Source organism: Sesamum indicum, linkage group LG9 (assembly GCF_026168435.1).
Source record: "Sesamum indicum cultivar Baizhima isolate 11 linkage group LG9, ASM2616843v1, whole genome shotgun sequence".
Classification (NCBI taxonomy): domain Eukaryota; kingdom Viridiplantae; phylum Streptophyta; class Magnoliopsida; order Lamiales; family Pedaliaceae; genus Sesamum; species Sesamum indicum.
Window position 1 is genome coordinate 21,654,111 of NC_142665.1, and position 13,370 is coordinate 21,667,480.

General features: G+C 35.2%; 2 protein-coding genes across 4 annotated transcripts; both read right to left on the reverse strand.

Moving 5' to 3' along the window:
- Positions 1 to 246: 246 nt before the first annotated feature.
- On the reverse strand, positions 247 to 4,956 carry DG1 (Tetratricopeptide repeat (TPR)-like superfamily protein). Of its 2 annotated transcripts, none has more exons than XM_011101081.3 (9): positions 4,284 to 4,956; positions 4,014 to 4,205; positions 3,843 to 3,924; positions 3,567 to 3,755; positions 3,376 to 3,489; positions 2,887 to 2,980; positions 2,658 to 2,815; positions 1,607 to 2,044; positions 247 to 1,268 (listed from the first exon to the last, which is right to left on the reverse strand). In XM_011101081.3, exons 1-9 carry the CDS (start codon positions 4,829 to 4,831, stop codon positions 477 to 479), a joined length of 2,607 nt encoding a protein of 868 aa, XP_011099383.1. In that variant the 5' UTR covers positions 4,832 to 4,956; the 3' UTR covers positions 247 to 476. The 2 variants fall into 2 exon arrangements, with proteins under 2 accessions (XP_011099383.1, XP_020554659.1); XM_020699000.2 differs by having other exon boundaries at positions 4,014 to 4,191; positions 4,284 to 4,425.
- An 805-nt stretch (positions 4,957 to 5,761) lies between these two features.
- On the reverse strand, positions 5,762 to 9,830 carry LOC105177826 (ADP-ribosylation factor-like protein 8a). Of its 2 annotated transcripts, XM_020699001.2 has the most exons (7): positions 9,580 to 9,830; positions 9,049 to 9,233; positions 7,958 to 8,039; positions 7,796 to 7,828; positions 7,562 to 7,683; positions 6,545 to 6,706; positions 5,762 to 6,193 (listed from the first exon to the last, which is right to left on the reverse strand). In XM_020699001.2, exons 3-7 carry the CDS (start codon positions 8,018 to 8,020, stop codon positions 6,076 to 6,078), a joined length of 498 nt encoding a protein of 165 aa, XP_020554660.1. In that variant the 5' UTR covers positions 8,021 to 8,039; positions 9,049 to 9,233; positions 9,580 to 9,830; the 3' UTR covers positions 5,762 to 6,075. The 2 variants fall into 2 exon arrangements, with proteins under 2 accessions (XP_020554660.1, XP_011099385.1); XM_011101083.3 differs by lacking the exon at positions 9,049 to 9,233 and having other exon boundaries at positions 9,580 to 9,827.
- Between the last annotated feature and the right edge of the window lie 3,540 nt (positions 9,831 to 13,370).

The window sequence follows — 13,370 nt, forward strand, 5'->3', positions numbered from 1 at the left end:
AAGAAGCATATTACCTCACTCTACTGGGCAGTTTCTTTTTTTCGCTCTTTTTCAATATTTGAGAGGATAATTTTGCATCTATCCATTGTTTTTCAGTCCAACCCAATATTTCTTCACTTCTCATGTCGCATTGGGGATTTTGGCAGGTAAGTTACCTATATCGGATATGAATATGATGAGTGTAAATACAAGTTTGATAGTTTTCAAAAGAAATAGAATACAAATATTTACGTGTGAGATTCCTGATTTCACCAGTGGAAGGGACTGAAACAAACTGTGTATAAACATACATCATTTTGAAGGCATTCTTACATTTTTGCGAGAGCGTAATCTCATGTCTTCGGCACAAATGACTAAGACAAAATCTAGAGCTATACTCAAAGCTCTGAGTAGATTATGCTAAAATGCTTGCATGTGGATTATGAATTCTTTGTCAGCAACACAGGCAAAACTGAGATGTAGAAAGGAAATGCCTTTCACTTTTTCTTCCAGGATTCCAGAATTTCATAGGCTGATGGAACGGCAGATTCTTGTGAATCATCAGCTTCACTGTTTGGGATAATAAGCTCGAAGTTGAACTCATCACCATCTGAGTCTTCATGTTCAATATGTTCAAAGTCTATGTGATCAGAATAAGATGGTGAAATTTGGGAAAACGCATCATAGTTGAAATGGTCAATAAATTGGGTGGTACTAGCCCACACATTTCCTTCACACCTGTTGTCGGACAAACCAGATACCTCGTCTGAATCTCTGTCTTCCTCTAATCTACTGTTGCTCATGTAGTCATCATCATGTGTTGTGTTGACTGAACTGTCCTCCAGTATGTTATGATTCCAATCTAAGTGGGAACCAGTAGTATTTGCCGGAAAGTTTTGTCCATCACAACTATCTTTAGGGAGTTCATCCATTCTTGGACTGGTGGAAGGTATTGAATTCAATGAGTCCTCACAGCATCCACAGATGAATTGCAATGCTCTGCACAAATTTAAGACTGTTGCTTCTTTTACTAAATCACAACTGACAAGTTGCTCCTGTAGTTTATTTAGATTAGCCCAATCAATCCTGTCGCTGTTTCTCTCGAAGAGGTTAATCCACTCTTGGAAACTGACTTGAAATGGAGCATGAGCCATCGTGTTGATGATATTCACAGCCCTTCCATAGTCATCTCGAGTAATGGCTTGACATCCCATTTCAGTGAAAAATGACAGAGGGGGAATCTCTCCAGCTTCCAGAATTGAATCAAATGCATGTTCCAGCAGATGCCACTACATCAAGAAAGACAAAGAATCTCAATAATAATGAGCCAATTGAGAAGACTGCAACTTGATTTGCCTGTCAGGCAGAACCATACAAGCGAACAAACTGAAGATAACTAAGTTCTACAGTAGAAAGCGATTGATGTTAGATCTTTCTTCTTGTGGTATACTACTGAGATTAGTCAGCCATAACCAAAGAATCACACAATTCATGGAAAAAATCTCAGATGTTCTTTTCTTTTTTAGTATTTTGCTAGTTCATTCAGGAACAATGATGATTTTAAATTTTAACCAAATGAAACAAAATATAGTAACATGCAGCAAGATAAGGTAAACTGGTGCGGTACCTTTCCAGCTCTGGATGCTTCCACTAATACGGCAGAGTGTGTATGGTGATCAAGTTGATGACCTGAGAGGGTCATCTCCTTGTACACGTACTCAAAGTATTCCCACTGGAGAGCACTTGCAGCTGCCTCAAGCATGGAGCTGAAAGTGTACATATCTGCTTTGGGCGAAGAACCTTGACCACTTTTGCCAATTTCAGAACCTAAATAACTTCGGATGGTCTCTTCAAATAATTCTTTAGCTTTAAGAAACATATCGTTTCGACCATAAACTTTCAGCATGGCATTTATTAGACCAATATCAGGAGACATGAGGGTTTTGCTGTGCTCATAGAGGGATACACAATCATTAACATGCCCACCATCCATGGAAGACATTATCATGCCAGTGAAGGTCACAGCCAAAGGTCTTGTTGAACGTACATTTTTCAGCTTCTCAATCTGCAAAAGTTTTGCATCAGTGCAAAAATTCCAACTATGGTATTAAGAAATCCAGATACAATAGGTAAATGTCATTAAGCAAAAGAAATTTGAAGAAGTCAACATAGGAACAAGGAAATTTTGTTTTTGTGATAGAAACGTGTCATCTGGCCATCAAGCCAAGAAAAATGACAAAATCTATGGTAATTATGCAATTGCTCTCCTTGAGAAAAATGACAAAATCTTAGCATAATAATTTCACCTTTTATTGCCTAACATACAAAGAACCTTTCTAAGTTTTGAAAATTGGTTCCATTTTTACTTGATGGGACCTATATAAACATTCAAATATGTTTCATAACGCCTACCAGATTATAAAAATTAAAGTTGACATGACTCCCTGTTAAGACTTCTGTCAGAAATATGTCAAGAAAAATATTGAGCTACAACCAAATCTGTCTGACCTAAGGTTCATCCCATTATATTGGTGCATTCATCAAATTCCTCATCTCCATTTATGGTTATGTTTATGCGAAACTACCACTGTTCCACTGTTATTTAGTAACGTATTCTGTGTCGCCACTATCTAAAATATCTACCCTGAGACATAATCAAAATCCTTCAGGAAACTAACCTCCAAAATGGCATCTTGCCATCTGCCATAGAAGCAAAGGCAGCAAGCTAGCTCATAATACACACTTGCTGTTCCTATTAACCCCCTCCTTTCCATATCCCTGACTGCCTGAACAGCTTCATCAACTTTACCTTCTTCACGGAAGGCTCTGATAAGAACTAAGCAACACAAAGTTTAGATGATTAAGTAATCACAAGGAAGCATGTCTGTGATGGGGAAATAATACTACCTTTGTACGTCACGGCTTTTAGAGCTTCCCCATTTCTTTTCATTTTCCAAAAAAAATCATGGACAAGGTCATACTTGCCGGATTTCAGCATTACCTTTAAAAAGAACCACCTGTAAGAGTCAGCTACAGATATGTTTGGACCAGAATGTTTTATGACTAAGTAAAAACAACCTTATAAATACGCTAGCGAAAGAAGGCTTAAAGAGATAGTACTCAAATGTTAACCAGGCTAAAATTTCTTCAGGACTGCATTTACTTTAAATTCATTTTAATGAAACGTTCTGCCTTGTTCATCATTGGAATTTTAATAGCAGCAAATATAAGGAGCATATCATGAAAAATACAACTATATCCTAGCAAATCAGGTTATGTAATTGCCAAATCAATGCACCCTTATTACATAACCAGATGAAACATTTTGCTAAGAATCTCCAACTGAATGAGAATAATGCTTGAACATTGCATGTCAGCAGAATCGAGAAAAAATACCTCCATTGCCAGCCCATAGCTTGCTCCATTAGGTCTTAGACCATTCTTCCTCAACTGTTGAAAAACCCAAGATACTCCCTTCCATTGGCAGGTCGAAACACATGCATTTAGAACCTAAAGGATCATTCAGTTTAGGCACATAACAAATGACATAAGGATAGCTCAGGAAAAAAGGTCCCAGACTCTCTTACAGCATTAAATATAACAATGTCTGGTAGAAGTTCAGGATTCCAATTCTTGCGCCTCATGTTTCTAATCTTTTTGGGTTTTGCCTTCATGGACTCAATAACATTCAGCAGCTCTTTCAGAAAACCAGCTTGACCCAGTGTAACAGCCAGACTATGATATGCCGCCATATCAGGATATATGTGTGCATCACCCTATGATCAATTCAGGATTAGGCTTCAATCAAATGAACAAAGACAGGCCTCGATAGCAAATCAATGAAAATGCAAGAATAGTTTTACACGCATCAAATTGAAGACTTGAAGAGCTTCACGAGGTTTCCTGGCTCTCCCAAGTACCGCCAACAATTTTGTGTATACAAACCTAAATTTGCAACCAAACAAGTGAACGAAAACACAAGAGATTGAAGATGGAGTAGATTATAGAGCATGTGCCCAGTGATCCATCTGTACCTGCTCTTGAAATGGCTGTGCTCCTTTGAGTTATACACCCACTCTACGACAGAGAATGCATGCCTCCAGTGCCCCTTATCACCAAGCCCTTCAACTATCTTCATCATTTGCCTTTCTGTAAACTGCAATCCCGAGTATTTCATAGTCCGCGTAAACTTCCAATCTTTCACGCTCAGTTCTGTTGCACTTAATCTAAATCAACACAAACTTATGCTAGTAAATAATAACCATCAAGAAAATAATTAATTCTTGGACAGTAATCAGACATACCTATCTATGAGAAACCTAATTGCTTCAGTCTCGCTCCGCTTCGGTGGAGCCCATCTCCTCCCATCATTCTCAAACCATCCTTCTTCAAGCTCAATATCATTATCTAAAAGCCAAGCAAATTTGTCCCTTTCACACTCAATTATATCACTCAGCTCCCTCAGATGCTCGGGATTCAACCTCTCCCCATCGTACTCCATGTTTTCGCTTGAAAGTTCCCTCAACCGAAGCCTCTCCAACCTCTCCCAAGGCCTGCCCACCAGTTTCTTGTTTTCTTCGTTTCTGACGGATTTCGTGAATTTCTTGTAGTCAGACTTGATCATATGGAAATGGGATTCTTCTGAAATGGATTGTTTCTGGGCATCGGTTAGGGGTGGAGGCAACTTGGAGTTGAGTTTGGCGAGACGGCGGTTGGATTTCTGAAGCTCCTTTTTGCGGAGATTGTGGAGGATCCTGGGGGTGGGATGAACGCCGTGTTTCAAGAGTTTATGCTTGATGTTTTCGAGGTTGGGGTGGGGTGGAAGGCTCAAGGGTCCGGTTGAAGCTTCCATGGAAGTGATGAAGGAGAAAGGGAGTGAAGCAGATATTTGCAGAGATGGTACGCAGTTCACCCTGTTTTCATCGTGTTCGACACAAAAACTCTTCTAAAACATGTGCTTTGTTCTTTACTCGCAACATTCTAAAAAATCTTAATTTATTAGCAGAACAAACATAAAATTAAACTGTTCACTCACATAATTATGAGTAGATTTTTTAAATAATTAAACATATTTAATTAAAAAATTATTTAACTAACACTAAATTACTTGATATTTAATCTTTGTTACTAATTTCAATAAATTCAGTAAATATTAAATATTAAATAAATCTATTTATTAGACAAAAATACACTTTTAAATCAATTTTTTAAATTATAAAAAATTTATATGTAATTTCACAAATATGACCAAACTCATCACACAACATACGTTGAACAGAATGAAGACGCATTGTTGGTGTAGCAGAGCTACTGTCCACGATGCTAATTTTCTTGCTGTGGAGTTTGTGAAAAACAAGCTGTCCCACTTGGGTATTACGAGAGGCGAGCAAAGTTTAGTCAAGAAGAGCTAGAAGCATTGAGCGCTAGGCTTGACTGATTCTCTTTCGTTCAGAAAATATGGTGTGGTATATATTCAAGATTTTTTTTTTCTAAAATCATTTTCCAGAAAAGCGGCAAGGTTTTGCTAACACCGCCCTTAATCTCTCTTTTTGCTGTTCAAGCAAAGGATATAGGATAAGGACTAAAAGCGCACTTTTTTTGCACAATATAGAAGGAAAAATACTCTCTTTGTTGCAAAACATTGATAACGAACTAGTTGTATAGTATCGTAGCAACCAAACATATGTCAAATTCTCAATTTTTCCGATTCCATCTTCACACGTAACTATTTCTGAGAACAAATTTTAAGATTTTAGCAACGCCAAGTCCATCAAGCTAACAATTCAGACAACCAAACTCATACACAGTTTGCACTAACAAAAGAAACACTGAGCAAAGACAAACTCCAAGGCAAACAGAGGAAGAGAATCCAATCCCCATGAAAGCCCAAAGAAACTCCTCTCAAGTCACATAACTTAGAAAATAGAGACAAATGCGAGTTGATATACAATACATAGACAACTTCGAAGAAAGCATCATAGCCTTGTCTGGCCAGAAAGAAGAATGTGCAATCTGGTCACGGACAACGACAAACTCAAAATCCGATTCTTAAAAAATCTACAACACAACAGAGTACAGTGAAGAGTTTTTCTGTACTCAGCTCTTTGACTTGGAATGCTTAACTAGCCAATCAATGACCTGGTCAATGTTGGTCGAGTTTTTGCAAGAGATCATAAAGCAGCACACCTCCCTATCAGTAATCGATTTTAAACCCCTGCAGTGCAAATTTTAGAATAAAGTTAAATTAAAACTACCAAAAGAAGAGTACGTGCAAGAGTAACACACACTGAGAAACTTTCTTCATTTCTCTTTGTTGGGTTAATTATAGCCATCTGCTTGCCAGTTAGTATACACTTACTAATAATACCCCTCCCTGTCATGGAGTGGTATATAAGTGCTATAAACTTAAAGGGACAGGTTTCCTAATTTCGAAAGGGAAGGACTACTAAGTAATTACTCTCTCTCGGGAAGGTTATTATGATGATTAATCCTTTCCTTCTTTTGTATATGTGGGGTGCGGGAAAGGAGGTTTCAGTTAGCAAACCAAGTCTCCTGCTCCACTTACATTTGATCAGTCAATGCCTGCTTCGATAGGGCCTGAGGCTTGTCGATCTTGTTCCCCAACACCAGCAAAGGAATGCCACTGAGTGATGGTTTGCTCAACAGATCATGAAGTTCACTTCTGGAGATACTGATGTTGTCATGATCAGCAGCATCAACAACGTACCTGCACCAAATAATGTAAACGGTTAGATTATTGTGGCAATAGATAGTAGACTTAAATCTTGTAAACTCATAAATTACTTGTTTCATCATTTAATAGACGAACATATTTTAGTAAGAAACATCACTACTGACTTCAAGTTACTATAGAAAATTGAATGTGAAATGCCCAAACATACAAGAAACTGAGAATTGTAATCCTGAGTTCTAACTCAAACAAGTTTGAACTATCAATTAGGCTTTACAAGCCAAGCATAAAGTGGGGCAGCAGTTACATCAAGCTTGATGATCCTGACCTCAAAATCGATTCATATGATACTTTTGCCCCCTCAAACTCTGGTTACATTGTTTTGAAGAGCTCTGGGTTCCTCACATAATAAAATTCCAGATTATTTGGAAACATAGATGATAATATGTGTGAAGAAATCGGTTTCTGAACATACATTTGATAAGAACTTTCACAAAAATTTTGTATAGATATAATTTCATAAAAATTATATACCTCAACTACAATTATTAATTATTCAGAAAATATCCATAAGTTTCTAAATAAACGAGTGACATTTGAGCTTACTTGGCTTAATTCAGTAGAAAGTCCAATCCTTGAATGTAGACTATTAAAAAACTAAAATATGCAAAATTAAGTTCAGATGAATTTAAGCTTAGTTGCGAGTTTTCTAGATCTAATAACCAGAACAGCAGAGCAAACCTTGGACATGAAGGTGGATTTCATAAGAGTGGAACTATGGAGCTCTAACCATATTTCTAGTCTAAGCTGAGCTCCAAATAAAACTATTGGCAGGAACCAAATAACTGAAAGCACAAACATAATTCAGTAAGGATGTAGTTATTGGCATACACAATAGCAGAAACAGCACGGCAGTATCGCTCCCACATACTCCTAAATCTGGGTTGACCTCCAAGATCCCACAACTTTATTGTAACATTGCCTTTAGTGACTTTCCGCATATTAAATCCTACCTGAAGGATCAAATAGTCTCTCATAACTAATCTGTTACCATGAAGTGAGAAATCCCGAATGCATGCAATAAGCAAATATAGATGTTAACAATAATTCGAACAGAAAACTTACTGTAGGGATCATATCTTCACTATATCCACCAGTCTTGGGATGAAAAGAAAACAGAGAACCACAAAGTAAATACAAAGTATTTTCAGCAAATGAAAAATTTCAGCAGACAGTATATAAAGATACATCCTGTATGAAAGGATAGTATTATGTATTTTTACTTACAGCGACAACATTTACTAGTGAAGTTTTCCCAGCATTTTGAAGACCTATCAGTGAGAGCTCCATTTCTTGCTTGAAGAAAAGGCTGTATCCACAAAAATTATAAAGTGATTCTATAAATCTTTTAAAGCAATTCCGCATCCAAAGCAAAAGCCTAGTATAATCATGACCATCTTATTCTAAATTACTTCTCCAAGGATTAATTGATCTTGAGAAACTGAGAAGAAATTCCTGAGTTCCTATTCACAAGTTACTCCAGAAATTAGCACGAGTTTAAACAAAAAATACTCAACTAATTGTCTCATTTATGGTACTGAAAATTGTTGAATGTTAACATCACATACAACCAAAAATGATTGCAATGAAGATAATGGAAGAACAATCACGATAGGCAAACAGATGTTGCACGAATTTTGTCAAACTTCGAAATTGACATACTCAGGTTCCCAGCTAATGTTCTACATTTCATCCATGCCTATCACTCGATTAATCCATGCCCATCATTTGATGACTCCAGAATCCCATTGAGGTAGCAGTAGCACATTAGTTAACTTTAAGTTAGATATGAAAGTTTATCTGGTGAGATGGAAAGTCAACTCATCTATTGTCAAAAGAGCTTTAGAGTACATTAAGCCGACATTGATTATCAGTAGGTTATATGAACTCATCCAACTTCCTCAAATGGGGGGAAAATGTCAAAGCAGCTCCTGGAAGCATAATATGGCATGTGAGGGTATGATCTGTCAATCCCAAAGAAAAACTTAGAAACCAGGAGCTCTCATCACACCCTTAGGATCAAAACCATAAGATACATCAATCTGAACAGCTCAATGAGTGGTTATTCTGGATCATTATTTTCTAGTTCCAGGTATAAAGTAGAGAGATGTTATGCTTCAAGTAGCTGTGGAAACTGTTTGAGCAGTGCAGTGCAAGAGGATTGAATGGCGAATTACAACCAACCAAAAGAAAAATTAGGGGATGTTGTATTAAGTCTCTCGCTGATTCAAATAAACATATCTAACAATAAACCATCTCAAGACATAAAGAGTATATATCAGCAGAATACACTACAATCCAAGGAATTCTTAGCAAACCAGGTTATCCAACAGGCAACAACACAGTCCTGAATCTTTCATTCTTCATTCCGTGCACTGAATTAGGTAGATTGAATCACGCAAACATTAGCTGCCAACTGGTTTGCAAATTAAAATTCCACATGAATCGGAATCATAATTACAACACTGCAGACAAGTACACAGCTGATCACAAGTTCAAACTCCTGTCATTGAAACAGAATCGATAAGGGATAACCAAAAAAACAGGACATAAAACCACGCCATCGATGACCATGGAGAAAAATCCAGCAGCTAAAATCAACGCCTGAATTCCCCATTGCCAAACCAAATATTCAAAACAAACATTATTAGAAAAAAACGCACGCACACACACAGACGCTCAACTTCACTAGCAAATTATACAACTGTAAGGAGCATTCACCATCCACCACATCCAAATATCCCGCAAAAAAAAAAAAAAAGAAACAAAAAATCATCCAAAATCATAAGATGGTGTTCTTGCATCCAAAACGAAGCAGAAACAAAAGCAAACACTCATGTTCGACATACCTTCTAAGCCAATTGAGAAAAGCTTCCCAGAGACCCATTGCTGTGATCAACGAGGGATCGCGAGGACTCGAAAACGAAATAGATCTCTACTCTTGTCTTCTCCCAATTGACCTTTCCCGATGTAAGTTTTTCTGTTTTTGCTTTTCCTCCCCCTCCTAACCTAAGATATTGCTTTTCTCACCACAGTGGATTGATTTTGGACGATGGCTACCGCTATTAGGAGAGGAGTCCTGTGTACCAGAATCAAAACCATAAAAACACAACGTAGGCGACAATTTAGGAACTCTAACAACTCTTACTGCCCCCTCTATTTTCACTAAATTACACTTTCGCCCCGCCCGTATGGGCCAGCTCTATTTCGCTGTATGATTGAGTGCGGGTGGACCAATCATGGCTACGGAAGTCTCTCAGTCGCGTGTAGAAGCGCGTGTCTTTGACTTCCGATGAACTGTTGTGTTGAGGAGATTTGTGGATGGCGTGCGTTGGACGGTGAGGTATACGCACTTTTTTTTTAGTTTTGTTTTTTTTACTCGTGGAAGCACGTTGGTGGGAAGCTCACGTGTAATACGTGGCCTTGTGGCTCTTCTTCATTGGCTCCTCGCCATTATTCTATGTACTGTGTGGCCCACAGCTTTTGCTATTGGGTTTGAGTGTATTCAAATTTCAAAAAATTTTACTTTTTTTTTTACTATTGGCTCAATTATTAAAAATAATTATTTTTTATTAAAAAATATGTAATTGGATTTCTTTGTCAAATCGATTATTATATTTCTGGGTTATTGACAGAGTTTTTTATTTGATGATTTATGTTTTCTATAATTTATTCTACTTTTGTGGTGTTGAAAAGACTGATGTTGCACATTTTATTTAAAATATTGAGGAATAAAAAATTATTAAAATATTTTAATTTTTTGCCATGAGAGAGAGAGTCAATTTTATGGTGTCACGCATATTGATAGAAAAATATCATTTAAAAAAATAAATATCGTTCCAACTTTGCTTTCTCGTTGCGATACTTAAAGATCATTTAAGTTAAAATGTGAAACATCAATTCTTTTTTCAACTTCATATATTTAAATGAGATGGGTAATAGGATAAAAATAGTTGAATTGATCTTATCTTTAATTATAATATATATAGAGGTGAGTAATGAAGAATAATAAATAGGTGTCTTGGGAACCTATTGGGCATTGGCAGCAGCGGCATCTACTTCTTTAGGAATGATAGAAACCAATGAAAATTTGAGGGGCAAAGTAGAATGGCAGAAGACGTGGCCCAACAATTTCTGGAAACTAAGCGTAATCGGATCCTGACTGAATATTTGCAGAAGAGAATACAATATTATACTCTTTATACAATATGGAAAATCCATTGGTAGGTGTTAGGGGACAAATGTTGATTGGAGCCTATAGTAAATATGCGTAACTTAGACCCATTTTTGCAAATTATACTATGATCATATCTGGCCTTTATTTAAGTGAATTAATTATAATTGGACTTTTCAAAAAATAAATGCCGCAAATATTATGGATTATTTTTATTATTTCATAAGCCGAATAACATTTAAGTTTTATAAAAGAAAATTTAGAATTAATATATCAGGACAAGAGCGACATATATATATTAGTTTTAAGTGTATATTTTAAATGATTTTAATGTTTTGAGAACATGCTATATGGGAGTAATGATTTATATGATGAATTTATTAAATAAAATGTAAATAAATGAAGAATCTCATCCATTCAGCATAGAGATGAATCCGCAATTAATAGATATGGGATTTTCTCATTTGGAAGATAGACCTTGCCGAAATAATTTGGAAGACAACTTTCCAAGTATGTACAATCGAGTGATGGCATAGAGTTGTCAATCGTCAAAGCGAGTATGGGTGATTATAAAATTATTGATACAATTGTGTAACAACTTTCTCATTATGATCGAGTCTAATAATGATAGCAAAATTCAACTATTTATAATTGATACATTTCTTTTATGGAAAAGGGTTGTGTTATTTTACGATTTTGGTAATTTTCATTATCTATCCACAAATCTAACAAAAAGAGTCTCGTGCGAAATTTTCAATTCAAATTTAATCGTATGGGTTTGCATTTTACTTATCAATTTGTTATCTCATTATTTATTGTAATTTACAGACTATGAACGAACGAGAAGTACAAAATAATTATGAATATAATTGTCATTCCCATATGATTGTATCAAGTACTAAAAGCCTTTTACAAACATTGGTAAGTTTAAGTAAATTCACTTATACCATCAACTTTGGATCTATATGGTCTCGTTTAGTTTGTGTGAATAAACCAGATAAGATTTTTATTATATATAATCACGCATTTGGTTAGCATTATTACAACATAATATTAACAGCGAGTCCAATCTTATTTTAAAAATTTATAAAATAATTTTTTTTAGTATATACATAATTTAGGAACGATCTTCGGAATGATTGACAAAATCGTTACAACCATAGTATTCCTAATAAATGACAAATCCGTTCCTAAACATATTCCAAAACTAATGACTAAATATTAAATATTCCGTTCCAAACTATAATCGTATAACAGTTACAACACTATATTCTAAATAAAGAAAAAATCATTCCTATGTCTATTCTAAAGTATGGTTCAACTTCAATTCCAAAGACCGTTCCAAAGTACATCATCTTGACACACAACCACTGTGCTAAATTTATGTTAATAGTATTGCAAAAATTGTTTCAAAATAACTAAAAAAAAGTAATCCAAATAAAGAAATTATATTTTTATATGGTCACGTAATTAGTAACTGTCATTGTACCTGTGGTACAAATGCAGGTACAAATTAGGAACAATCTCTCCAAAACCATTCATAATTATTTGTAACATATCTATTAGGACGGAAGAACTCTATTCCATAACCGTTTCAAAAGCTGGTCCAAAGTAATTCATCATTAAAAAGCCGTTCCAATTAATAAAAAAATAATTCTTAAATTCAGTGCAAATTCCGCAATTTTTTGTAGTGATTAATAAAAAGAAAGAAAGAAAAATAATTTATCAATTAATGTAAATTTTAAAAAGTTGAATAAGTTAGTTATTTTATCATGAAGTATATTTTTGACTTCACAAAACATTGATGCGACAGTATCTTTAACTGTTATTTGTGAGTGTTGAAAATTTTTTCTTTTTATATTAATACTGATACTAAGACTAAGGAGTGTCCATAAATGTTTATACCCTCAAGAATTGCCTTTCATACGCGAATTGGTTTTCCCATCACAATTCATATTTCATCTTCTATTACTTTTTATATATGTGATTTGTATAAAATATTTTTTAAAATAAAATTGATCAACGTATTCTTTATGTACGTGTCGTATGTATATAAATTAGAATAAAAAATATAATAGAAATCATAAAGAAAATTCAATTTACTTCAGAAAATCTAATATTTTCCTGTTCAGTGGAGAGATTCTAATCCAGGTTGGATTTGATCGAATTTGAACTAATTATACACTTGTTATATGATTGTGTACAATTAAAAAAAAGTGATTAATTACATAACAAGTATATCACGCTTATTTTATAATTAATTTGATTGGATCAAACTTGATTTGTATAAAATTTTCCAAGCAAAACAAACAAATAGGAGGAGGGAGTGTTGAACCAAAACTAAGAAAAGTTAGTTACAAAAAACAAAGGCCACAAGCTATTCTTACCTTACTTAGCAAGTCAGCGAATTCGTTTTCCACCCTCCCTTTTCCCCAACACGTTCGTCGACTTCCTCGTCTATTATAT